At 33.9% G+C, this 27,617-nt stretch overlaps 1 protein-coding gene across 9 annotated transcripts in view; it reads left to right on the plus strand.

The window, feature by feature from the left end:
* The window catches only part of gek (serine/threonine-protein kinase gek), a 161,247-nt gene that overhangs the window by 126,536 nt on the left and 7,094 nt on the right, over positions 1–27,617 (plus strand). For 3 of the 9 annotated variants that reach the window (XR_013884271.1, XR_013884276.1, XM_080177721.1), the window contains 22 exons: positions 178–345; positions 1,176–1,331; positions 1,618–1,717; positions 2,276–2,336; positions 3,006–3,112; positions 11,156–11,191; positions 12,560–12,772; positions 13,211–13,411; positions 13,855–14,082; positions 15,307–15,473; positions 16,091–16,226; positions 16,912–17,011; positions 17,469–17,608; positions 18,357–18,530; positions 18,963–19,154; positions 19,586–19,773; positions 20,311–20,460; positions 20,959–21,052; positions 21,438–21,552; positions 22,288–22,353; positions 24,151–24,283; positions 27,050–27,232. Coding sequence is in view for 3 of the 9 variants with exons in the window: in XM_080177721.1 (XP_080033847.1) it covers positions 178–345; positions 1,176–1,331; positions 1,618–1,717; positions 2,276–2,336; positions 3,006–3,112; positions 11,156–11,191; positions 12,560–12,772; positions 13,211–13,411; positions 13,855–14,082; positions 15,307–15,473; positions 16,091–16,226; positions 16,912–17,011; positions 17,469–17,608; positions 18,357–18,530; positions 18,963–19,154; positions 19,586–19,773; positions 20,311–20,460; positions 20,959–21,052; positions 21,438–21,552; positions 22,288–22,353; positions 24,151–24,283; positions 27,050–27,232 (3,108 nt within the window). In the remaining 6 variants the exon portion in view is untranslated. Of the gene's footprint in view, positions 1–177; positions 346–1,175; positions 1,332–1,617; positions 1,718–2,275; positions 2,337–3,005; positions 3,113–11,155; positions 11,192–12,559; positions 12,773–13,210; positions 13,412–13,854; positions 14,083–15,306; positions 15,474–16,090; positions 16,227–16,911; positions 17,012–17,468; positions 17,609–18,356; positions 18,531–18,962; positions 19,155–19,585; positions 19,774–20,310; positions 20,461–20,958; positions 21,053–21,437; positions 21,553–22,287; positions 22,354–23,327; positions 23,347–24,150; positions 24,284–27,049; positions 27,233–27,617 lie in introns of those variants that run through there. The other 6 variants (XR_013884275.1, XM_080177723.1, XR_013884272.1 and 3 more) reach the window with 5 other exon arrangements.

The raw sequence follows: 27,617 nt of genomic DNA on the forward strand, positions 1-27,617 counted from the left end.
AGTTTGTTCATCCAGTAGAAGAGGAGAAAGGTATGGGGAAAAGGGGATGAATGGAAGGGTTATAAATATTTTAGCCCGCTGCGGGCTTCTCTTTGTCAGAGAACATAAAAATCTGGCGTAACATTCAAGTAATATTAAAATCATTTAAACGAATGTACATAATTATTCTTGTTGTAGGAGAACGAGGATGTGATATCTGAGCTGCGGAGCCTCCACGACAAGGAGAAGTCTCTGCTCATGGAGGAGAACAAGAAACTGTCCTCGGAGCTGGAGCGGAGCGTCGAGATATCAACAAGGCTCCAGTCAGACAGACGGAACCTGGAGGAGGAGTACAGCGACCTACAGGTATATAGACATGGACGGACAGACAGACTTGCAGACATTTAGATAGACTGAGGGGCATACAGTTGAATATATAGACAGACAGACAAACAAGAGGAACCTCGAGGAAGAGTACAGCTACCTACAGGTATGTAGACATAGACAGACTGACGGACAGACAGTTAGATAGATAGACAGAGGGGTATACAGTTGAATAGATACAAACAACCAGAAGGAACCTAGAGGAAGAGTACAGCGACCTACAGGTATAAAGACATGGACAGACTGACAAACGGACATTCAGACAGTTGGATGGATAGACAGAGGGGTATACAGTTGGATAGATACAAACAAACAGAAGGAACCTGGAGGAGAAGTACAGCGACCTACAGGTATGTAGACAGACTGACGGACAGACGGACTTACAGACAGTTAGCTAGACAGAGGGGCATACAGTTGAATATATAGACAGACAAACAGACAGACGGAACCTGGAGGAGGAGTACAGGTAGAGATATTAGAAGCAGGGATATTAAGGTATAAGACAATAGACTGCAAATTGATAATAAATAAATTTTTCCCTTTTTAACTTTAGTTTGTCTTATTTTCCATTTGCGATATTGTTAAAGCTACTGGGTTTTTAAGCCTTTTCAAAAGTATTAAAATGTATGTGTGTATGTCAATATGAAATTTTATATGTCTTGGCACTTATTATTGGATTTTAAAAAAAATGCTAAACGTATTAGGAAATAATTTAGATGTTCTATGAGGAGGGGATTATATACCTGCAAAAGAAATAATTTTAAGAATAAATCATATTTTTACCAAAAATTCATGGTATTTACAATTATCAGGGTAAGAAGGAGATTGTGGCCCAGTGGGAGCAGCAGATAGCCGAGATTATCCAGTGGGTCAACGACGAAAAGGACGCCAGAGGATACCTGGAGGCCCTGGCATCCAAGCTCACTGAGGAGATGGATGTTGTCAAGGGTTCCATGATTAACAACCAGGTATAAAGATAGATAGATAGATAGATAGATGGGTGGATAAAAAGATGGATTGACACTGGACATAAATTTCGGTACCTTTTTTCTATCAATGCAATGAGACATATATAATAATTTTTGAACCTTTTTACAATACAGCGAATCACTGAACCTTTACGGTTTTCCAATACAATGTGGCTTCTCTTAGGTTTTTGACTATTTAGTAGAGGGTACTATCACCCCCCCAAGAGAAATAATCCAAAAAATTTCTTACTTTTTCTTATTAAAGATAATAACTAATGTATTACAGACTGCCACAACGGACAAATCCTGGAAGAACCGTCGCAGCCAGAAACTGGAGAAAATGGAGTTGCTCAACCTCCAGTCAAACCTCCAGAGTGAGATTCAAGGTAAGTGGAAAATTAATGGTTGAAAAGTTTGAATACTGCTAGTTCAAACCAACCAATCAAGATTTGTTTAAAAATTTGAGCTAACGAATAAAATAACGTGTTGATAAAACTTTTGGTACCAGTATAATTTTCAGTTTAATTTCCCTTCCTTCTTGGTCGCACTACAGTAGTAGCGCAGCTACTCTACTATTAGAATTTTTCCGTACGTCTAACATTTAAATATCCTTGATAATGTATCTGGGATTTAAAGGGATAAGACAATGGCTGATAATTGATGTACGTCCCCAATAATGAAACACAAAATTACACCTCCTGTAGAATAAAATTGGTGGTTGAAACGTTTTGACTTTTAACTTAATGAATAAACCATTCAAAATTCAATAAAAGTCTCCAAAGTTGTTAAGCCATCGAATAAGAAAACATTATTATAAAACTTTGGGGACTAGTGTAATAAAGGCTTACAAAACAGAAATTAATCAAGGTTTTTCAACATAATTTGTAGGGACTTAGGTTCAATCAATCAATCAATGAAAACTAATGTTTTTTTTTGTATTTCAGCCAAGCAGGAGATAGCACAGGAGCTCAGTAAGGTCCGCAGTGAACTAGAGGCTGCTAGAAAGTAAGTACAGATAGATAGATAGACAGACAGATAAATAGATAGATAATCTTGACAGGTAGCTAGATATACATATTGATAGACGGACAAAATTTGAGCCTATAAGAAATATAAAATGATATGAAGATAGTTAAAAAAAAGAGAGAACAATAGATAGAAAAAATATTTATTTAAATCAGATAGTTTAAAAGGATTAGATTGGATGAAATACCTAAGATTGAAAGTAAGATATTCGATCCATAATAAACTTCTTAATGCATGAAAAAAAGCTTTATTTATTTTTTTAGCGTTTAAAGATAATGTATCTTGTTAATGTAGTAACCGGGATCACTGAATAGTTCTCTTCCTTTTTATTTATAGGCATAGTATTCTAATTGTTCCAATTTATTCAGTGATCTAAAGGGATAAGACAATTACCGATAAATTGATGTACGTCCCCAATGCTGATACACAAAATTAACCCTTCTGTATATTAAAATAAGTGGTTATAACGTTTGAACACTCAACTTAATTAACCAAGCAATCAAAATCCATTGAAGTCCCCAAAGTTGTTAATTCAACGAATGAGAAAATGTTATTAAAGGACTTTTGGGACTAGTGTAATAAACAGTCCATTGTTCCCTCTCTCTCTCTCTGCTATTTATTTCAGGTATTGAATTATTTTTATTATAGGGACATGAAAGAGTTTAAATCGCGTGTGGACTCTTACTCTCGCGAGATGTTGAGAAAAGATTCTCAAATCAAGGAGCTACAAGGACGTATCGAGGTTGGGGATGGATGTAAGTACCTTTTTTATTTTATTAATTATACAGAGATCAATATTTTTCACTACTTCTTCATTGATTATTATGTCTAATAGAAATAAAGCTTTTTGATCAAATAAGTTAGTTTAAAGGTTAACTTCAAGTGGTACTCTTATTAAGTTAAAGCCCGTCATTTTTAAAAAAATTACAAGCTAATCAAAGCATAGTTTCAAGCACCCTCCCCCCCCCTCCTCCTTTTTTCTTTTATGTAAATTAAAAATAGGTGGATCATTTTTTTGCTAAGCCTATCCTTAGGGGAAGTCCTAACCCTGCGTGGCCTACATCTCCGAGATCCTTAAGTACCTAATCCAATCTGGCCTGAAGTGATAAACAAACAATTAAAAAATTACTTCCCTTATTTTTAATCTATTTAAGGATATGAGGGGGGGGGGGTGTAACGCCTATTATCTTAATCTTTCCCAAGAATTGTGCTTTTGTAGCTTGTAAATAAAATAGCATTGAACCTTCCCTCCCTATTCATTTACGAGTAACTACGCTCATACCAAAAAAATCAATTAGTGAACTCAAGTATTGATCTCTTTAACATTTTTTACCTCTTCGTACTACTATCTGTATTGTTATAGTATTTGAATATATTTAAATCATAATATAAGCATTTTAGAATATTTTTTTCATGATTTAAACATATTCTCTTATTAATTAAAGTTATATTATGAATTATTGCCCTTATGTTTTACTAAAATGTAACTTTTCGATATTTTTCAATTAGAACTTCAATTAGACTTACTGAAAAATCATGCATAGCATTGTATTACAGACAATTTTCCATGAATATTAAAATAAAAATCTGAAAATTAATACTAGGTTTGTTTGGCCGGGGCTTCGTATTTAATTTTAGTATCAGCAGAAAGCTGTCTATAATGCTATGCGATAAATAACAATTATTAAATTTCAATTGAAAAGTAAAACAAAAGGGAAATAAAACTGTTGAATGTAAAAAGCATAGACGTCCAAGGGTGGGGATAAAGGGGTGTTTACTAGGGTGGGTCGATTTTGGACATTTTTTTTCTGAGGCCAAAGCGGGTATCTGCACTCAATTTATATAGATATAATACACCTCTGGATGATTTAAAATTTATCCTAAGTCTTAAAACCGCTGACGACCAGACATTCAATTGTATAGCTATTTGTAAATGGGAGTCAAAAATTTATTGAAATAGAACTATGGCTTCATGGTGCTCCCTGGAAATGCCTTGAGGAGCTGAGTCAGGAACTTTTGTCCGTTTCAAAAAATCTCGTTCCTAGCCTGAGAAAATCTAAAAAACCTCTACAAATTGGACAATTCTCAATAAACCTTAAAAATTTTTGTTTTTTTTTAGTGATTTCTAAGGCTAGGAACGAGATATTTTGAAACGGACAAAAGTTCCTGATTCAGCTTCTCAAGGCCTTTCCAGGGAGCATCATGAAGCCATAGTTCTGATTCAAAAAAAATTTTGAATGTCGTCTTTGCATACTAATAAGTAATGAATTATGTTTTTAAGTGGTCGTGTTCTAAAACTCAATTTTTTAAAATTCTTTTTCGGTCAGAAATGTTTTTAAGGTTAATTTTATCTGTTGCATATCCCCGCTTTGTCTAATTCCGATATGAACCCACCCTAGTGTTTACATCCTCAAATTATGAACCCTCACTTTACCCCCCAAATAAATTCATAATACACTTTACATTACCCCATTCAAACCTTTAAAACCCCACATTTTACCTTTATTAAAAACCCACTTAGACGTCCCTGTATAAAAGTATTGTGATATTTCTTCAATGAAAAACTATTCTTTAAGCAATTTACCATGTATCTATAGCTTGTTAGTTGGGTCTTTGCAAACTAAAAATCGTTATATTATTACTTGGATATTGCACCAGATTATCATGTATTCTAATGAAGTGAAACTTGTAGAGGGCTAAAATAATGATCTACATACCCCATCAATTAAAATCCATTGTGTATTTGGTCGAAAAGCTAAATGTCCAATCGACAAAAGTTACAATATCTTAGACTCAGAGAGGGAGGGGACAAGGACTGTAGATTACACTGGTACCTAAAGTTTTAAAAGCACATTCTCTTATTAAGTGACTTAAAAAATTTATCAATTGGTTTACCCCAGTAGTCTCCAAACTTTTCAACTTAAGATTTCCATCCATAGAAGGGGTAATTTTGTTCGTCATCATTTGGGATGTGTATCATTTTATCTTCCATTGGCTTATCCCTTAAAATCCCTGTTAAGCCTCGACAAGAAGTTGTATGAAAAAGTTTATTTCTCATTACTCAGCTTCTCAATTTTGCTGTCTATTGCACATTTGGGATAAATGCATAGGAAAAGATGTTCAAAAAGATCCCTAAAACATCTCATTGTTTCCAGGTTTAAAGAAAAGGCACAGGGATGTGCAAGCTTTTTTGTTTTGAGGGGGGTTAAAATAAAGAGTTTCAGAGGTTTAAACCTAACCTAGATATAACATAACAATATCCAATGTATATATTCTTACTTGGATGTTGCACCAGATTTTCATGTACTCTTACTTGACAAATGATCTGACCAACAAACGAGTGCCATAGACATTAGCAAGCTAAATTAACGACAATTTTTCCCCTGTCATAAAATCCACGTATATTCTACATTCATTGACATAACAATGTCCTAATTTCAATTTTTTGTTGACTAAAGAAGATTTTGATTAAAAGGATATCCTTTTTTTCTTGCTGTCGATGCACTAAAGTTTGAAACCATATAGACCATGTATATATGTCTGTCTCTATGTTGATCTATCTATCTATCGATTTGACTCCGAATTTTTTTATTTAGTAGTTGTGTGTTCTAAGATAATTTTTTTTTTAGCAGCTCTACTTGTTAATTAATATGAGCATGTCCATATGTTTTTAAGTTTGTATGAAGAAATCCATTACCTTTTTGTCTTACTTTGTACTCCTAAATATTTCATTAATTACGCCCCTAGAGGCTATAAGGGAGATGGGTCAGTTTTAGTTTTAAAAAATAAGATGAAAAAATTTGGTTGGTGAGGGAATAAACCCCCTAAAAAAAAGAGGGAGGGAAGTTTTGACACATTTGCGTAAACAGTGAATATAGGCTTTATCTTTGGACTGAGAGGATAGGTTATTAAAGATAAAATCATTCTTATATGATAAATTTTCCCAAGTTTTAAGATTTTTTGGATATGCCTCCAGGTTTAGGAGCTGAAGGCCTCCAATTGGTCACTGGACAGGTAAAAATAAAAATAAATTTTTTTAAAAAGATTTTGAGGTCAACTTGTAAAACAAAATATGCATCTTTTTAAATGTTATTTACATATTTGAAGAAAAAAATATGCATATTTTTTGTAATAAGTTGACCTCTATCACTTAAAAAAATATTTGATTCTTATTTTTACCTGTCCAGAGACCACCTGGAGGCCTGCAGCTCCTGAGCCTGGAGGCCTATTCAAAAAATCTTAAAAACTAAGGAAAATTTATCATTTAAGAATGATTTTATCTTTTATAACCTATCCCCTCAGTCCAAAGATAAAGCCTTTATTCACTGTTTACGCAAATGTATCAAAACTTTCCCCCCTCTTTTTTCTTTTAGGGAGTTATAGTCACGGATTTTTCCAAGCAAAAGGTCACGGATTTTAAGGGATAAGACAATGGATGATAAGTTGATGTCCAACCCCAATTTTGACAATCAAAGATTTCAAGAAAGTCCACAAAGCCAACGAAAGAAGGGATTCACAGTCAATTGTCCTCTCCCTCCCTGAGTTCATTCACATTTAAAAAAAAACAATTTATTTTTCATTTTCATATTCCCAAATTTCCTGTGATTTGCAATCAATGTAAGTTTGTACCCGCGAAGTGAATCCCAAACAATTGGGTCAGATCACAATTCATCAATTTAATAATAAGTTGCATTTACCAGGGAGGGAGGGAGGGGGTCATTGGACTGTAATTTACACTGGTACCCAAAGTTTTATAAACACTTAATCTTATTTGTTGGCTGTAAGTACTAACTTTTCTTAAAACTATATATATCAAACTTTTCAACCAATTATCTTAATTTTTAGCAGTTGTAATGTTTATCATAATTGGGGTTGTATATTGATTTATTGTCCATTGTCTTATCCCTTAAGATCCCTGCATTTCACACCATTTTGGTCAGTAGTGAACCTTTGTAAACTTCTCCTATCCAGGGAATAAGGGGATAAGAGAACTGCCTATAAATTGATATACATAACCTATAATGATACACAAAATTATCCCTGCTGTAGATTACAATTAGTGGTTGAAACGTTTGGACTCTAATGAACCAACCAATCAAAATTCAATAAATGTCCCCAAAGTTTTTAAGCCAATGATTAAGAAAACGTAATTATAAAACTTTGGGGGCTAGTGTAATAAACAGCCTAATGTCCCCTCCCTCCTTGCAGACTTCCGCTCTCCTATCACTCTTATCAATACAGGGATAGGTTACTGGGAATTAATTGATATACAAAGAAAAAAATGGTTTGTGTTAATTTTTAGTTTGCAAAGACCCAACACAACAATGTGAAAAGATTTCTGCATGTTCTTCTATTCTATTCTAATAATAGTGTTCAAAAAAAAACTATAAACACACTATTTTTCTAAGCTTACAGATTTATGATAGTGTCATCTATCTATCTATCTATAAACAATATTAAAAAATTATCCAAACAAGTTTGAATTCCAAATTTTGGCACATCATGCAAAAAATTATTAACTTGGCCGATTTTTGTAGCTCGAGGTTATTTTTGCTCTGTATCTTGGCAGAAATGTTTTTATTTTTTATTCTTCTGTGGCAACCTTGTTTTAATATATGCTTAATTATGCAGAAGCATTCATAAAACAAGAAAAAGACCTTGTTTGCAATATGCTTTGTCTGGCCCCCAGTTTTTTTTTACATATTTTTTGTGTAAGAATTAACTTTGCATAAAATTGAATTGAATTCAAAACTGTAAAAAAAAATCAAAAGTATTTGTTCATCTTCCTCTCTGCTTTTTTCATTTTAGTTCCTGTCTTCTTTTCATACAGTTTTGTTTTTGATTTAATCAATATAGAAAAAATATTACTAAAAAGGGGTTGGAATTTTGAAAGGGTGCAGAGATAAAGTAATCCTATGATGATATGGTACCCAGGTACAGCTGGAGCTGGAGGAGGGGGCCGGCGGTCCCGCCAGTCCAAGATTTATGATGCTTGCGGCAATCAGCTCCAGAAGGGCTACCCCGCCAAAAAGAAGCCGCCTGCAATTGTGGAACCAAGTCCCCGTACTGGCAACAGCAGTTTAGATGTGAAGAATGGTAATACTCAGCCTTCTGGAGATGTGCTTGCACCGTTGGGGCCACCCCAGCCCCGTTCAATTCTAAAGAAACGTGACACCAGCCTGGTGGTGCCTAACCGAAGGTCTTTGGTTAAAACTCACAGTCTAGAAATGGAGGATGCCTATGCGGTTCCGGCCAAGCGCGTGACAAAACAACAGCTGTTGGAGGGCTCCAAATCTGCAGCACCACCACCCAAACCCTCCAAATCCAACCGCCCAAAGTCTGCCATGAAAGCTCAAACCCCACCCACGCCTGTGCGCGCTAATCGTGGCAGTGCCAAACCAAACTCTTCAGGTGGTGGCGCCAAATCAGCTGATTCGGATCAAATGTCGTCTTCATCGAGCAATGCTGCCAGTGAGCGAAGGCAAGCAAGGAGAGATAGGGAAGTAGTGCTTACTCCTGTCATGATGGGGGATAAATTAAACAACAATAATAACAGCAACAACAATCTAACAGCTGATGGACGCCCGAAAAGTTTTATGAAAAAGTTATTTTTAATGCAATAACTTGTTTAAAAAATAGATAAAACAATTTTATAGATATTTTTAGATAATTTTCAAAATAACCTCTATTTTTCTAAATACATTTATAGTGATACAATTATTATCTGTGATTTATTGACAATTTGATGCATCATCAAAAAAAGGAAGCCAAAGAATGATAAAAGATATGCTGATACCAAAGTTGATGAGAAATAAAATGAAACAAATACTACTGTTGAAGAGACAGAAGGCTAAATGCGGGTAAATGGTGTGATATGATACAATCATCATTTTTGTTGTGTACAGTTTTCAACACCTTAGCTTTTGTTAGTGGTGTATTCTAGCTCTAGAGAATTTTTTCATATCAATAGTTTAGCTACTCTATAACTAATACTCATTGTCTCTTTAAATTTTTGATAATCATAGTAATTCAAAATCAAATTTCCTTTGGCTTTATTAAATAAAGGAAAAATACCAATTTAGCCCATTGGTATAAGCCATAATCCATATTGGACTCTCTTCCTCTGAACTCAACTTATCAAAGAACCAAAAGCAAGGTTGTATTAAAAATTTGGGGGTGAAAGAAGTAATCATAGCATTGGGTTGTGTCAAAAAAAGGGATGCTCATTTATATAGGTAGATATCCAATAAAATGCGGTTTTTTGTACATTTTGGAACATCCTAAAAAATCATGAATGACATTATTAAACAGATGATAAATACCTAAATCGTATTTTTTACCCTGACACCCCCCTTGACTTTTATAGGTTGTATCCTTGTCAAGGATGCTACTAATTGTACAAAAACCGTGCCCTTGAGGATCTATATAAAATTAAATAGACCAGCCTTAACACTTTTATTATAAATATGAATGCTGTAATTTTATCAAAATAAAAAAAATCCAAAATTGACAATCTAGATTTACACCTCTAAATCTTATATATGTTGGCTTTATATATAAATTTTGCAAAGTAAAAATATTTTCAAAGTGCCTAGCCCTAAAAAGTGCCTTGATACAGAGTTTATGTGTGAAGAAAAAAAACTAACAGAATCCCTTTTTTCCATCCCAATAATTATCCTTTATATGCTTATTAACTTTAAAATATGATTGTCATCAATTGTTAAAATTATGCTTTACTTGTTTGTAATTTATATTTTTATGTTTAAAGTTAAGGGGAAAATTAAAATCAAAATACAACAAAAAGGTTTTAGGAATTAGATCTGACTTTTAAATAATTTTTTACCATATACATTTTTAAATAAATATAAAAAAACAACACACAACAAAAACTAACAAATCTAATATACCCAGCGAAAAATAAAAAACAGTCATGTACTCTAGGACAGTGTTTTACATCCAGATTTCAGGTGAAAATGTTCTTAAACTGTATATCTCGGGTTTCTGCCAGTTTTCTTATAGATGTTGATTTAACTTTTATATTTAACATCTAGATGGATTTTTTTACTTTTTTTATTAAAAATGACAGGATTAATGTAGAGCTTTTTTAGAACCCAATATTTAGAAATCTTCTTGGAAGCTATTTATTCCCATTCAGTCCTATTGAAATAGATTTTATTAACACTAAAAAGTAAAGAAAAATTGCACCTAGACAAATGTTATGTTAAAAAGTCGAAAAAAGCATTAATTTTGTGTAAATTTCAACTGATCTATGAAGCTATAGATGTTCTACAATGTTTCTAAATGTTTAAAACACTGATTTTTAAGGGATCTTTACATTAATCCTGTTGTTCTTTCTAATAACTTTTTATGCATTGATCTCCTAAAATGTTTTATTGAAAAATCCCCCCAAAAATTGTTAAAACTGTGGATGTAAAACACTGTTATGTTAATGACCCCTCTAGAATTCTTAGTCTTGGTTCATTCTGAAGAATATATTTTTATTCAGTTGGTCTGTTGGTGCGCCTAGTTGTGGTCTGCTGTGCAGCATTACTAGGAGTAGCTATTAGCTCTGCACTGACCACTCAGCCGTGGCAGCTGTCCTACTGGCCCTCAGTGATCTTAAGATCTTTGAGCCACACCTCCATTGATTAATCATAAACATTTATATTATATCCAGCTAATAAATCAGTTTCTTTGTTTGAATGATAGCTGTTACCTAGTCAATTTTAGCATTTAAGTTTTAAGTGATATATTATGATTTCAAGTTCAAATTTTGTATTTTTCTTTCTTTAATGCAGTCAAGGATCGATCTTTAAGATCACTGCGTATGACTGGTAAGAAAAAAGTTTGTTGTTTGTCAGCATTTTGGGGAAAATTGAATCTTTTTAATATAGATTTTTTATTTCAGTTGATTATTACAATTTTTTTAATGAATTTTATTTATAATAGAAGAATGGCATGCTAATTATATTTATGAATTTGACTGAAATAAAAGAAAATCTTGTGATTGAAATTTTGGATTCAAAGTACCGAATTTTCTGACAGGTCCCCTGTTCCAGATAATCTAGATTTTTCATGTTTCTCTAGTTCTTACAACTTTGCTTTTCTTTGCTTTAATATTAATTTATTCTCCAATTTCAAAGATGATAATTTTACTTCCATTTTTATTACCAATATTAATTTTTAGCTACTATAAGGTTATTAATTTGAGGGAAGTTTTTGGGATTTTTAATTGCATCTTTTTGTTTATTAGAAACATGATTAAATTTGATTATTGATAATTTTCTTTAGTTAGAAAATCTATAAAACGCCTAAAAAATTAATTTAGCACCTTCCTGTTTTATTCTGAACCCAGAGCTTGATCAAGCTCAATTGTATAGCTCTCCAGATTAAAAAATATTTTTGTAATATTATTTCTAAATAAAATTATGATATTGTTTTAATTCAATATGTTAGATTTAATGTTCTTTTCCTCTTTTATCTTCTCTTTCTCTTTGTCTGCATGTTTAGGTTAGGAATTTGAATATTTAGTATGCTCTTACTATTTTCATACTTCTCTGAATTACTGAATATTCCAAAATTAAATAATTCTTCTTTATTACTTGATTTCCTTTCCCAGGGAGGTAGGGAGCATTGGACTGTAAATCATACTGGTATCTAAAGTCTTAAATATTGATTGATTGGTGCAATTTTTTCCCCCCAATAATAATAATCTACAATATATCTTGGATTGGGTATGTACATCATTTTAAAGTCCATTGTCTTATCCCTTAAGATCCCTGCTAAAATATTGTTTTATTAGCACCAAAAGGATAAGTTGATACTTTGGTTAAATATACTGTTCTTAGTGGAAAGGCAATCAATAAATAGTTATTTGTTCAACTAAGACTTTGAATTCTTTACTAATATATATTTCACTTTGTTTGTTAACTTTTATGTGTTTAATTTTTGTTCTGAATATATTTCTGACAGTTTTGTAGTTTTTAGATTTCATTAATATAATTTTTTTTTATAATTTCATAGTGTTATGACTTCTATGACTGTTATGTTATAATATATATCTTAGAATTTATTATTATGCTTTTATTAATAATTATATTATTTTAAGCCTGCTTTAAAAGCTTACAATTTTCTATTATAATAAATTAGGCTAGCTGAGACACAATCAAAAGCTTTGGTTAAATCAAACTTTAATATTTTAGTGTTGGGAGAGCGACCATCTTCACAAATGTCTTTCCTTGATCAATTCCTGAGAGAGTCGAGTGTGTCAAGGCATACCACCCCTGGCAGGGAGACCAGCGCGCCGCCTGGCGGTCAGGGGGGCAGGGAGACGAGTGCACCCCCCTCAGGGGGCAGGGAGCCATCACTCCCCCCTCCGCACCAGAGATACTCAATAGGTGAGCTTTTCTGCATAGGTAACATTTTAATTAGGGAGGTAGAACAATTTTTAATGGCTTCAAAATCGATTAATATCAGCAAGATTAGAACCAGTTCTTAGTCATACTGGAAAATCATGTATAGCATCGTATTACAGATACAGTAATTGTTTGTCTATCTGCCAAAGTAGTAGGGTAGGATTAATGTTTGTCTGTCAATATGAAATTAAGGAAAGGACAGTAAATTTTTGACTTAACTATCCTTTTACAAAGAAATTTGCGGGAATTGGCCTTTTTTAGGCATTTTCTTTGGGGTTTGTATGTCTCTTTTATGATAAAGGCCATTATTTTTCATCCAAAATTTATCCTGTATCATTTATTTATCTGCAAATATAGTAGGTATAATTTGTTGTTTAAATTTATAATTTAAGTTAGAACTATCTAAAATCTAATTAATGAAATTATTTATCTTTTCAGAATCAGAGGAGGGCGACGTGGAAGACAACCGGATCCCAAGCATCGCCAGCAGCCGCAGCAATATGTCGGACCACTCGGTGGACGCGCACTCCCCCCACTCGCCGCTGACCTCAGCCGTGAGTCCTGCGGCTATGTCTGGTGGTGGTGGCGGTGGTAATCCCCGCATCTCCGCCCCACTTCAAAATACTTCTCTCGGCTCTGGTAAGTATCTATTAAACATTGACTGAATATGTTATTAGAGTGTTTATATTACTACTGAAAATATTTTGTTATGTTTTTATCATGAATATTGCTGCGCTAATTACGTGTTGTATACTTCCTTTTTATTCAATGTTATTTCAATATTATGGCAGATAGTCAATAAATCAATGTATTGCAAAGATATTATGTTCGACGGATGGATATACGGACATAACCTTGTTATAGAGTAACTTCTCTAGTACAGATAATGCTAGCGGCTACGCTTCCTAAAGGCCTCTATGGTCATTTGAGGAAGGGGGGTAAGTCGACCCTTCATTTTTTTTCTAGAGACAAATGCTCTTGGGAGGATGAATTTCCCATTTACCAGGTTACCAGCGGTTAGCGAGATCTTACGCTACAGACATGCATACTTTTACTTTAATTGTAAGGATTATCTAATTTAGGCGCCGGTTTGACGCCCTCGGCCAACATTCTGAAGCCACGCTCCCACCAGTTCATCGTGCGCACCTTCTCCTCGCCGCTCAAGTGCAACCACTGCACCAGTCTGATGGTCGGCCTCACACGGCAGGGCGTCGTCTGCGAGGTGTGCGGGTTCGCGTGCCACGTGCGGTGTCGAGAGCGGGTCCCCGCCATGTGTCCCGTACCCCCGGATCAGACCAAGCGACCTTTGGGTAAGTTTTTTTTTATAAAATCCTGTTAATTACAGTCAACCTTTCGCCTACTAGAAGGCTTTGAGGGAGGTGGAATTAAATTGGAAATACTAGGGATGAGCAAATGGATGCAAAATTAATGTACCCCTTAATTAAAATGATATTTTATTACTAAATTAAGCATAAAAAAGATTTGGTTTACATGAAAATTATCCTTAAAGGACGCCTGCAAGAAGTAACACGCTTTAACTGCTAAAAGACTGCCACAAGAAGACCTAATACCCCAAATTATAAGCCTTCAGCTTCAATAACAAAAAAGTTCTAGGCATTTCAAAATAGCATTTTATGCACAATGGAATTTTTGAAAGATTTCCAATGCTCATAAAAGAAAAAACAATATTAAATTACGTTGCCTAGACATAAAATTATAACCTTATCTTTGTCAGAAACTTAGATTGCCTGTAACTGATTACATTTTTACAATAAAAACACCACATTTCATAGTCAAAATCTATGAAAAAAATTCGATTTAAATTGCATTTTTAAACGAAAATCATAGCGGAAACAAAGGGGTAAACTAATACAAGCTTAGCTGTGATTGGTTGTTAAGCTGATTCAGCCTTCTGATTGGCTACAGTACATTCGGTACAGCGCAAGTAAAACTTAATTTTTTTTAATGATTTTGACTATAAAAATGGGTATTTTTATAGTAAAAATATAATTAGTTACTGGAAACCTAAATTTATGACAAAAATAAGCTTATAATTTTGTTTCTAGGCCACGTTGTTTAATTTTAAAGTTTTCAACATGAGCATTGCAATTCTTTCAAAAATTCCATTGTACATAAAATGTCATTTTAAAATGCCTAGAACTTTTTTGTTATAGAAGCTGAAGGCTTAAAGTTTGGGGTATTTGGTCTACTTGTGGCAGTCTTTCAGCAGTTAAAGCGTGGTATTTCTTGCAGGCTTCCTTTAAGAAAGTAAATTAATCAATACAATGGATTTATTATTACTTGGAGCTTACCCCAGATTATCATGTACTCTAATAAAGAGATTAAAACTGGCTAAAATAACAATCCACTTATTTTAACCATCCTATCCCCTCTTACTGCATGAACGAACTGACCAATAAAAGATGTCCATTTAAGCAACCTAAATTGACGACAATTTTTCCCCTTTCATAATATCCACAAATAGTTTATATCCATCTTCAATACATCCCCAAATTTCTATGTTTTTATTGCAGGTATCGACCCAACCCGCGGCATCGGGACCGCGTACGAGGGGTACGTGAAGGTGCCGAAGCCGGGCGGAGTTAAGAAGGGGTGGCAGCGCCAGTTTGTTGTTGTCTGTGATTTTAAACTTTTCCTGTACGAGCTTCAGGCCACGGCGGCCGCTGTACACGTGTCGCAGGTATGTTGCAGCACTCCAATGTTTCTCCTAACTGGCTAATATATTTGATACCCCTTACTCCCTTTATTTTTGACTCTATCCCAAACCCTCGCCTAAACATGGAGAAACGTATTGATGACCAATATCTGAGGTCTATAATAGAAACCTGAATTGACGACAAAAACTCCCCTATTACAATATCCACCAATTATAACAATTTTCCAGTATGTATGTATTGCTTCGAAACCGATTAATATCCGGTGAATAAGAACAGGATTTTAGCTACACTGAATATTACATACATGCATTAGTTGGGTTTTCGCAACCCAAGTTAAACCCAACACTTTTGTCCCCCTAATGATGGGCAACCCAATAAAAAGGAGGGGACCCCTAAAAATGAGGAGAGGGGACACATAGCGCAACTGAGGAGCTCAAAAGTACTGCATTTATGCTGAATAATCATGTGTAGCATCGTATTATAGACAGTCCCCCACGAATACTAAAATAAAAAAATTAAATTTCGGCTCCTCGGGAATAACAAAACTGGTTTGAATCTTAAAATTGTACATTTTAATATCCTAGGAAAGCTGTCTTTAATACGATGCGATATAAAAAAAACTATTACTATGATATTACAGGTATTGGACATGCGAGACCCCGAGTTTGAGGTGTCTAGTGTGAGGGAGTCGGACGTGATCCACGCCAACAAGAAGGACGTGCCCAGCATATTCAGGGTCACCACAAGTCTCATGGACCCTCCCGGCATCCGCCATCAGGGACAAACAGCCCCTTCGTAGTTTTAGCAATATCCCCCATATAAAAGTATGATGTTTGTGTGTGTTTGTATGTAGCAAATTTTCTCGCTAATCGTTTAACCGATATGGTTCTTCTTTCTTATCTTCTCAATGGTCTTACTTCAAAACCAAAGTAACAGGATGTTTGTGTGTGTTAATTGTATATAGCAAATTTTCTTGCTAACCGTTTAACCGATATGGTTCTTCGTTTTTATCTTCTCATTGGTCCACGGATGGCTTATATTTACTTCAAAACCAAAGTAACAGGATGTTTGTGTGTGTTTGTATATAGCAAATTTTCTTTCTAACCGATGAACTGATATGGTTCTTCTTAGCTTCTCATTGGTCCACAGTAGGCTTGTATTTACTTCAAAACCAAAGTAACAGGATGTTTGTATATAGCAAATTTTCTAGCTTACTGTTGAACCGATATGGTTCTTCTTTACTGTTTAGCTTTTCATTGGTTTATGGAAGGTTTATAACTACTTTTGGGGATGGTATCCAGTAATTTTGGTGTGTTTTTTTTTTAACTAAATAGTCAAAAATTATATGTACCTACGGGTCGCTTTTTTCGTAAATATGAACTATAATAAAAATTCTGCCTTTGCGTCTGTAACGTCCCAAGGGACATATAAATGAATAAAAACTAAGGGGTTGGATTGTCTAGTGCTTAATGTTGGCTGACTCTGAGTCCGAGAAGACCAAGTGGGTGGTGGCACTTAACGAACTGCACAGGATACTCAAGAAAAATAAACTTCCAGACAGGTAAAGCTCCTACCATTACGGCTTCCAAACAGATTTATATCTGCTGGATAAGATTAACTGGTTCTCAGCCATGCTGATAAATCATGTATATCATCGTATTACAAACACCTTTTTCGAATATTAAAATAAAAATCATAAGATTAATTTTAAGTTTATCCTTCGGCCCCTCGAGGCTAACAAAACTGGTTTTCATATTCTTCACAAAATATCCACGGAAAGCTGTCTATAATACGATGCGGTTAACAACTATATTTGATTATTATTATTGTTGTATTGACTGCTAGGTAATAAGCCCTAGGCCTTTTTTTTCTCGCCGAAAAAGACAATTTTATATCACTTTCAAAATAAAATTCCCATCTATTTTCAAACCTAAAAATCAATCCCAAATGAATATTTCAGAAAATATGATAAAAACAATACATTTTGTCTGAACAATTATCTCTGTTTCTATTGCTAGAACTGTGTACAAGTGCAAGGAGGTGATGGACAACCAGGTGACTGTGATCAAGAACGCCATGGCCGCGTGTCCCATCGACAGGGACAGGCTTGTCGTTGGCACAGAGGAGGGCATGTATGCTGTAGACTTGGACAGAGACGGTAAGTTCTGCAAGGGAGGGGTCTAAAGGGATAAGACAATGGCCGATAAATTGATGTATATCCCCTGTATGATACACAATATTTTCCCTTCTGTAGATAAAAAAAAATACCTAGTGGTTGAAACGTTTAGACACACATATTACTTAACCAAACAACCAAAATTCACCAAAGTCCCCAAAGTTGTTAAGCTACCAAATAAGAAAACATTATTATAACACTTTGGGGACCAGTGTAATATCTCTCTCTTTCTGGGACATTTGGCTGTTTATTACACCAGTCCCCAAAGTTTTACATTCAACTTTTCTTATTCGTTAGTTCACCACCTTTGAGTTTTTTTTATTATATTTTGATTGGTTGGTTTACTAAGTTAAGTTAAGATTGTCCAAACGTTTTAACCAATAATTGTTATCTACAGAAGGGGTAATTTAGTGTATCATCATTGGGGAGGTTCATGAATTTATTGGTCTTTTTTATAATAATATCCCTTTAGATCCCTGGGTAGCTTAGCTTTTTAAAAACATAAAATATGTCATTCGTCTTTAGAAGCCTAACTGTAAAAGAAAACCATATCGGTTCAGTGGTTAGAAAGATCTAAAGCTACATTGTGACACGCATACTGCTACTCTTATATAAGAATTTAAAGAGAAGGTGGGAAAGTGATTTACTCTACTGTTATTAAAGATAGACTACAGATGCTGTTTAATTTCCAATTTTTTGTGAAGATTCCCTAAACAATATTTTTTTTTAGAAATAGCTCGTGTTGGAGAGGGCAAGAAGCTGCACCAGATTGAATACATCCAGGAGGAACAGCTGATCATCGCACTGGCGGGCAGACAGAGGCAGATGCGCCTCATACCCATCCGCGCCCTGGAGCACACGGATACGGAGTGGATCAAGGTGCAGGACACCAAGGGATGTATTGGTAAGCTTTTGCACTTATTTTAATAATTTTTATAAAAAAAACATCATTAGGTATTTATTTAATGAAATTGATAGGTATTATTTTTATTTTAATTTTTACCTAACCATTACCTACCTATTCAATAATATCCTTAATATATGAAATATTTTAACTTAAATCATTCTTTTTTCCAATTCTCCAATGAGATAAAGAATGTAAATATTGATAATTTTCTGTTATTTTATGTTGTTAAGCTGCATATAATAGTACTAGTGGCTGCGCCCCTAGAATCAAGGGGCTCTATAATCGATTCAATTGAGAACTTAATTAGTTCAGTAGATATTAAACTCTTAAGCTACAGACATAAATCCTAAAATACTTATATAATAGGATTTTTAAAATTATCCCTTTATCAGTTCCATGTTTATTGGAAATTTTTTTTTATAATTTTAGTGTTTGCTACTGGACAAATGCGAACCTCAGCCGCGGGCACGACTAGCCACTGTTTGTGCGTGGCTGTTAAGCGTCAAGTCATCATCTACGAGATTACTCGGCTGAAAACGAGGCACTCGAGGTTGCGTGAAGTTCTGCTTCCCGCGCAGGCCCAGTGTCTTGATGTGTTCAGTGATGGTCGTCTTTGTGTTGGTAAGTTTTCCCGCCATTATTTGAATTTCATTTAAAATGGCGGAAATGTAGTTTTGCTTGTTTTTTTCAAAATTATGACAGAGGGGGGGGGGGAGTTCTAAGTGCTTGACTAGGCGCTCTGGGGGAAACCCAGGAAGGGAGGGGGCAATGGGCTGTTTATTACACTAGTTCCCGAAGATTTATAATAACGTTTTCTTATTAATTTTTGGCTTAACTTTGGGGACTTTATTGAATTCAGATTGGTTAGTTCAATTATTTGAGTGTTCAAACATTTTTAACCACCAATTGTAATCTAAAGAAGGGATAATTTTTGTATCATCATTAGGGATGTATATCAATTTTCGACCATTTTCTTATCCCTGTAGATCATTGGGGAAACCGCCAAACCATCCTTTTACCCTACTTATTTATTCATGTATCTATCTATCTAGGTTATCAATCTGGCTTCACTATCTACAGCCTGATGGGTGACCAGCACCCGCTGTCCCTGGTGCACCCAGACAACCAGATGCTCGGCTTCCTCGCCTACAACCCTGTGGACGCCCTGGGAGCTATTGAGCTGCCGCGCGGCGAGTTCCTGCTCGTCTTCAACTCACTTGGTGTATATGTTGATCTAAAGGTCAGTTTGGGTTTTGTCTTAAATTTAAAATGTCTAATTTCAAAACAAACAAAAAACTTGATATTGACTTTCAAGTAGGATAAGGTTTATTTTATGTTTTTTAGACTTTAAAAGAGTGTTTGATATTATTGACTTGAATCATCCAATTCAAACGGTGATTATAAAACAAGGGTAAATAACATCCATAAGTAGCAGGACATAAAAAATCATGAAGTTAGCTAAAGAGCAGATATTCAATGGTCATAAAGAAAGAGAGAGAGCTTATCATTGACATAAACAAATATTGTGTTTTGTAGTCTGACTGACAGACCAACGGACAAAGTATAGAATCATATCCTTTAATACAAAGAAGTAAGGATTTTTTGTCTGAAGTTTAAGATCTTGAGATTTGCTGGTTAATTGTACTTTTCAAGGAAGCTTTATAAATGTCTTGGGGTGGTTTTAGGCTGTTATCCTTACCTCCCATAAAATAAAATTTTCCTCGAGAAAGATATTCAGCCCATGATTCTATTGTATTGACATTATTATGCTTTTCAGGGGCGGAAGTCGCGTGACCAGGAGATCATGTACCCTGCCCAGCCGACCAGCATAGCCACGACACCGGACGGCTTCCTGCTCGTGTACAGCGACACTCACATTGACGTGTTCGATGCTACGGCTGGGGACTGGTGTCAGACCATTAATATCAGGAATTTAGAGCAATTCGTTGATTTTTAATCCTGCGGGGATAGGGGTATCTATAGGGATGAGACAATGGCCGTTAAATTGATCAACATCTACAAAGATGATACAATAAATTACCCCTTCTTCAGATTACAATTAGTGTTTGACCGTTTGGACACTCTGAATTTTTTAACTAAAAATCAAAATTCTATGAAGGTATTATCCTCTAAGGATTTTTTACAATCTTGAAAATTTTGGTATCCCCTATGGCGCTCGGCTAGAGTTTTTTTTTTAAATGTCTATGAGGATAACGCCGTTTTTTCTTTTTAATTAATATTAAGGGGGGATGGGGAGTGATCAAGAAAAGCTTTTCAAGTATGGCTTCGAAACAGATTAAAATCCGATGGAATAGAACCGGTTCTAAGCTATAATGAAAAAAAAACATACACAGCATCGTATTAAAGACAATTTTCTTCGAATATTAAAATAAAAATCACAAAGTAATTGCTCTTAATCCCCATTAGAAAAACGCGGCCGCTGAACAAGAATGGACTGTTGAATCTATCCCTGCTGCAAGAACTGCCACATCTCACCTATCTTAGCAATATTCATAAAGGTAAGTTTTTATATTAGACAGCTTTGCTACTATGGATATAAAATACGTGGATGTATTGTCTGTATATGACAAACAGACAGACAGACGAAAAGATAGACAATTAAACAAACGTACAGACAAACATACAGGTAAACCGAAAGACAAACAGACAAAAAGACAGCAAACAGATGGATAAACAAACAGACAGACAAACAGTCAGATAAATCGACAGACAGACAAACATACAGACAAAATAGGTATATAAATGTAGACATTGTTGCGCTTTTTATGAACACAATTGTCCATGTCAGCTCAATTGAAAGGTTCTTGATGGGAGTAAAACATTTTATAAACATATCTCTCTCTGTAACAAAAAATCTGTCTAATTTGACCATTTATTTCTCAGAGGACAGCCTTTGTGTGGTGAAGGGCGGACTTCTGATGGGCAGAGATGGGCGGGGCGCAGTACAGAGAACAAGAAGAAGATTCTCCATCAGAGACGCATCAAAACAAATCAAATCGTAAGTTTTTTTATTGTTAAATGTTACATCTTTTGACACATAGAATTGGTTTAAATCGATTTTCTTTTCAAAGAGCGAGGAACTCTGTCTTTATCAAAGTATCAAGTATAGATTAACACTACCATGATAAATGGCAAGTGCAATATTTTACTTTATACAAAAAATGACTTTCTATAATTAGGGGGGGTTTATAGGAGCAAAGTTATAAGTAGATCAAAATAAAGTATTTTTATAACATTTTGAAAATCAGATTTTACTTAATTGGAACAAATTATGGCTTACTTTTTTATTTTTTATTTTATAATATTTATTATATATACTGAAATATTTAATTAAACCTTACAAGAAAGGTCTAAATTCTATTTTGTTTTAAAAAAGATTTTTAAATACCAAAAACTAGTATTTGTTTCATTTAAGCTGTAGATGCTTTTTTTATTTTATTTTTAAAGCATTTTTAGTGCTTTTATTATTGTAAAAACCTATGCAAAATATGATTTGTGTAAGGAATTCTAAGCTTAGCTTATGCAATAAGTTGTTTTAAAATAAGCTTATGTTAAGATTACTGTATGATAAATCATAAACTAAAGAGAGAATTGAAAGAAAAATATATTGCTTAAAATAGGTACCTAGGTAATATTAAAACAACTAAAAAGAAAAGTGTAAGTTGGTTTACAGATTTAAAGCAATGTAACCCTTTGTTGCCAAGTAAGAATGAAATGTATTATTTGAATTCAGTGGCCCTTTGAAGATGTTAATGGAAAGCCCGGTCATGTCCAACATTAATCTTGCCACTATGTCACGGTAAAGCAACACATACACACAACCACCCTTAATCCTTCCCCCACAAAATCCTAATTTTAGGGGCTCAGGGGGGCACCCATATTCACTTTTCAACCTCCAACAACAAAATTTAATTAAATTTAAGAATTTGATTGGTGCCCTCTCCCCCTATCATTAACCAATAATTTAAATGTTTTGTGTTTTAGTTTTAGTTCATCCCTTTAACAGAAATATTTACCTACCTATACACCTTATCTTAAAAATAACAACATACCTACCTTCCAAAAAAAATTAAATACCTACCTACTTACCTTCCAAAATAATAACATACCTGCCTTCCCTCCAAAATAATAAAATACCTACCTTTTTTTCAAAACAATTATAAATATACCAACCTACTCCACAAATCAATTACCTACCTACCCTTAAAATCGATATTATACCTATCTCCCCGCAAAAAAATAATTGCCATATTTATTGCAATGACACCTGCAGATAGAAGAAAAAAAATAATCATTTTTTATTAAAAAATGTCTAAAATACAATACATGGCTTTTATTATGGCTCACAATTAGTCTAAACCCAGCAGAAATAAATTGGATTTGAAGCCATTCTAAAAAAAACTCACTCCTTTGTAATGGTCTTTTATTAATGTCTATGATGTATTCCTCTAACATGTTCATAAAAAAAAGTTTTGTTTCACCTTTGTTTTGAGTTATGTTTTGGTCCCACTTTCTAACATATTTATTTTATTGAATTATTATTTTATATCTTAACTCTTTTTAAAATCATCATAAAGTTTAAGTTTAATTTGGGAGTTAAAAGGAGAAAAGAATTGTTATTTAGGTCAATTATGCTTAGAACAAAAATTATTTAGCATGTAGGTTGCTTGATTATTATTATTTTTTTGAAATGTACATAGAATGTATTTTTGTTTAGTTTATATTGTAATGTAATTGTGAAATCAAATAATAATAGTTATTTTTATATTCTAGGAAATAACATCAAGAAAAGTATGTACATGTTATTATCAAAATTAGTTTTAGAACCCTTTTTTACATTTTTTATTTAACTAAAAGATAATATTTTGTCTTTTAGTTAAGTAACGACCCCTATTTAGATACAGTTTTTGAAACAACAAATAATTATATTATAGCAAATTTAAGACTTATTAAACCAACCCAAAAGCACTAAAAGATAAAAGATTATACGCATTTATGTAAATTGCACTGTATTTTAAAGTCTTTTTTAAATTTTTTTCCATATAGAACATGAAAGGACAATTTAAAATTTTTACCCCTAATATTTGAGCACAAAATGCTAGTTTTAAGAAAATATTTATTATTAAGCACTAATATGTAATTTTAAAACTTTATCCCTCTCACTTTAATATTATATTTTTCTCTTTTAAGTTGTTTTTTAACAGGTAATGATAATAATTATGACCCATACTGAATTTTTTAACTTTTTTGTACAGTTTTAAAATTTAAAAGTTAATTCAATAAATAATTTTTCAAAGGGCTGTATTTTCTACAGTCTCATACTCTTGCTGTTCAATCAAATTGTACTGTACACATGCGCACAACCTGTCTTGAATGCCGCAATTAGTTTCCTCCATAATTTGGTTTCTGAAAGAGCTAGACGAAAATGTCGTCTGTGTTTAAATCAATCAATTAAAATCACAATAACATAGTTGAATGAGGTTTTTAGTTGATTGATTTAATCGCAGATGACATTTTTTACTTAAAAAACAAACCCAGATCAGGTGTGCTGCATAATACGTTGTAAAAAATGTAACAATTTTTGTTTAAATTTCAGGAACACTGACCGTCGCAGCAAGATGATCAGTGCGCCCTCAAATTTCAACCATATCTCCCACATGGGACCCGGTGATGGTATTCAGATACAGAGGCTCATGGACCTACCCACCACGCTAGAGACTGCTGATCAGGTATGCACCGGGAAGGAGGGAGGAGACAATGGGCTGGTAATAATACATAATAGTTCCCAAAGTTTAAAATTACGTTTTCTTATTCGTTTGCATGATAGCTTTTTGGGATTTTTATTGATTTTTTATTAGTTTGTTCATTTAGTTTAGTGTCCAAACATTTTAACCAATAACTTTTAATATAAAAATTTTATTCTTACATTTTGGATGTACAATGTACATCAAGGGGGGGGGGGGGGGGGGAGTTTGTACACTTATAGGAAATGAAATTCAGTACCAATGTTTGGGAGGGTCGTATGGGCTTGTTTTTAAAGTTATCAACCTAATTCTTTTTGTAGGCTCTCTTATATGACTTGATATACACGTATTTCTTTGAAAATTGAATTTCGGTACTTTCCTTCTAGCGGCTTGTGGAGCAAAAGACCCCCCAAAACACTAAAAATATGAGTTCTGACCTTATTTTTAAAGATATCGACCTTATTTTTTCTTTATAATACTTTTTTAACATACCCGAATCAACGAACCATTACAGATTTCATTTTGGGACTTTCCTTCTAGGGGCTTGTGGAGCAAGAGACCCCCAAAACACAAAAATATGAGTACTGGGCTTATTTTTGAAGATATCAACCTGATTTTTTTTATAATACTTTTTTAACTTAACCGAATTAACGAACCATTACAGATTTCATTTTGGGACTTTCCTCTTAGGGGCTTTTGGAGCAAGAGACCCCCAAAACACAAAAATATGAGTACTGGGCTTATTTTTGAAGATATCAACCTGCTTTTTTTTATATAAAAATAATATTTAAACATAACCGAATCTACGAACCATTACAGATTTCATTTTGGGACTTTCCTTCTAGGGACTTGTGGAGCAAGAGACCCCCAAAAATCATGAAAATATGAGTTGTGGGCTTCTCATTTAAGATATCAACCTTATTTTTTTTATATAATAAAAAAATACTATTTTAACATAACCGAATCTACGAACCATTACAGATTTCATTTTGGGACTTTCCTTCTACGGGCTTGTGGAGCAAAAGACCCCCAAAACACTAAAAATATGAGTTCTGAGCTTATTTTTTAAGATATCAACCTGATTTTTTATATAAAAATACTATTTTAACATAACCGAATCTACGAACCATTATAGATTTCATTTTGGGACTTTCCTTCTAGGGGCTTGTGGAGCAAAACACCCCAAAAACACTAAAAATATGAGTTCTGACCTTATTTTTAAATATATCAACCTGATTTTTTTAGGAAAACTTTTTTTAACATAACCGAACTAAGAAACCATTACAGATTTCATTTTGGGACTTTCCTTCTAGAAGCTAGTGGGGCAAAAGACCCCCAAAAAATATTTTTAGAGATATTGAGCTGATTTTTTTCATGAAAACTTTTTTCACATGTTTGAACTAGGTAGCCACTAATAATTTTATTTTGGCACTTTCCTTTTAGGGGAAAGTAGGGTAAAACACCTCCAAAACAAAATAAATTGAGTTCTCAGGTTATCTTTTAAAATAAGCTCAGAACTCATATTTTTAGTGTTTTGGGGGTCTTTTGCTCCACAAGCCCCTAGAAGGAAAGTCCCAAAATGAAATCCTTAATGGTTTCTTAGTTCGGTTATGTTAAAAAAGTATTATTTTAAAAAGATCAGGTTGATATCTTTAAAAATAAGCTCAGAACTCATATTTTTAGTGGTTTTGGAATCTTTGCTCCACTAGCCCCTAGAGGGAAAGTCCCAAAATGAAATCTGTAATGTTTTCTTAATTTGGTTATGTTAAAACAGTATTATTTTTTAAAAATCAGGTTGATATGTTAAAAAATAAGCTCAGAACTCATATTTTTAGTGTTTTTGGGGTCTTTTGCTCCACAAGCCCGTAGAAGGAAAGTCCCAAAATGAAATCTGTAATGGTTCGTAGATTCGGTTATGTTAAAATAGTATTTTATATAAAAAATCAGGTTGATATCTTAAAAAAGAAGCCCACAACTCAAATTTTATGATTTTTGGGGGTCCCTTGCTCCACAAGCCCCTAGAAAGAAAGTCTTAAAATGAAATCTGTAATGGTTCGTAGATTCGGTTATGTTAAAATATTATTTTTATATAAAAAAAAAGCATGTTGATATCTTCAAAAATAAGCCCAGTACTCATATTTTTGTGTTTTGGGGGTCTCTTGCTCCAAAAGCCCCTAAGAGGAAAGTCCCAAAATGAAATCTGTAATGGTTCGTTAATTCGGTTAAGTTAAAAAAGTATCATAAAAAAAATCAGGTCGATATCTTCAAAAATAAGCCCAGTACTCATATTTTTGTGTTTTGGGGGTCTCTTGCTCCACAAGCCCCTAGAAGGAAAGTCCCAAAATGAAATCTGTAATGGTTCGTTGATTCGGGTATGTTAAAAAAGTATTATAATGAAAAAATCAGGTCGATATCTTTAAAAATAAGGTCAGAATTCATATTTTTAGTGTTTTGGGGGGTCTTTTGCTCCACAAGCCCCTAGAAGGAAAGTACCGAAATTCAATTTTCAAAGAAATACGTGTATATCAAGTCATGTAAGAGAGCCTACAAAAAGAATTAGGTTGATAACTTTAAAAACAAGCCCATACGACCCTCCCAAACTTTGGTACTGAATTTCATTTCCTATAAGTGTACAAACTTCCCCCCCCCCCCTTATTCTTCCATTGTCTTATCCTTTTAGATCCCTGATTGTAAGCTGAGGCTATAAAGTAACTTAATACTTGAACTATACTAATAATTTTGAATTGTCAGGTACCAGCTGGTGCAGGAACCCCGCCAGGCAGCCTCTCCCAGCCTGTACAGCGGGTTAAATCCATGTTCCAACAGTCCACCAGCCCCTCCTCCCTCTTTCAACAAGGAGGGGGTGGCTCGGGTGGAAAACTCAACCCTCCCCGCCTTCCACCTCCCCCACAAAGAAGTATAAGTCATTCTGAGGTAGGTACCAAAATAAGTATGGCTTTGAAACAGGTTAATATCCGCTGGATTTGAACCGGTTCTCAGCTATACTGAAAAATGAAATATATCACCGTATTACAGAGAATTTTCCAGGGAGTAAGGGAGGGGACATAGGGCAATTAATTCAATATAAGAGTTATCAAAGAAAGGGCATGAAATCCAGTTTAATCCAATAAATTTGTAGGAAATTATAAAGGGATTGTTAATTGAATAATAGATTTCCATAGCGTCATGTAAAGTGAAATCACAACTTGTTTTTGATGAAATATATTGAGGTTTTTTGGTGTGATTTTTATATTAAAAGATTATTGGACCCGGCCAGCTGCTAGCAAGAATATGACTGCCCCTTTTTATTCTGTTTATT

The sequence above is a fragment of the Acartia tonsa genome, chromosome 11 (assembly GCF_053477335.1).
Source record: "Acartia tonsa isolate MP-2025a chromosome 11, ASM5347733v1, whole genome shotgun sequence".
Taxonomy (NCBI): Eukaryota; Metazoa; Arthropoda; class Copepoda; order Calanoida; family Acartiidae; genus Acartia; species Acartia tonsa.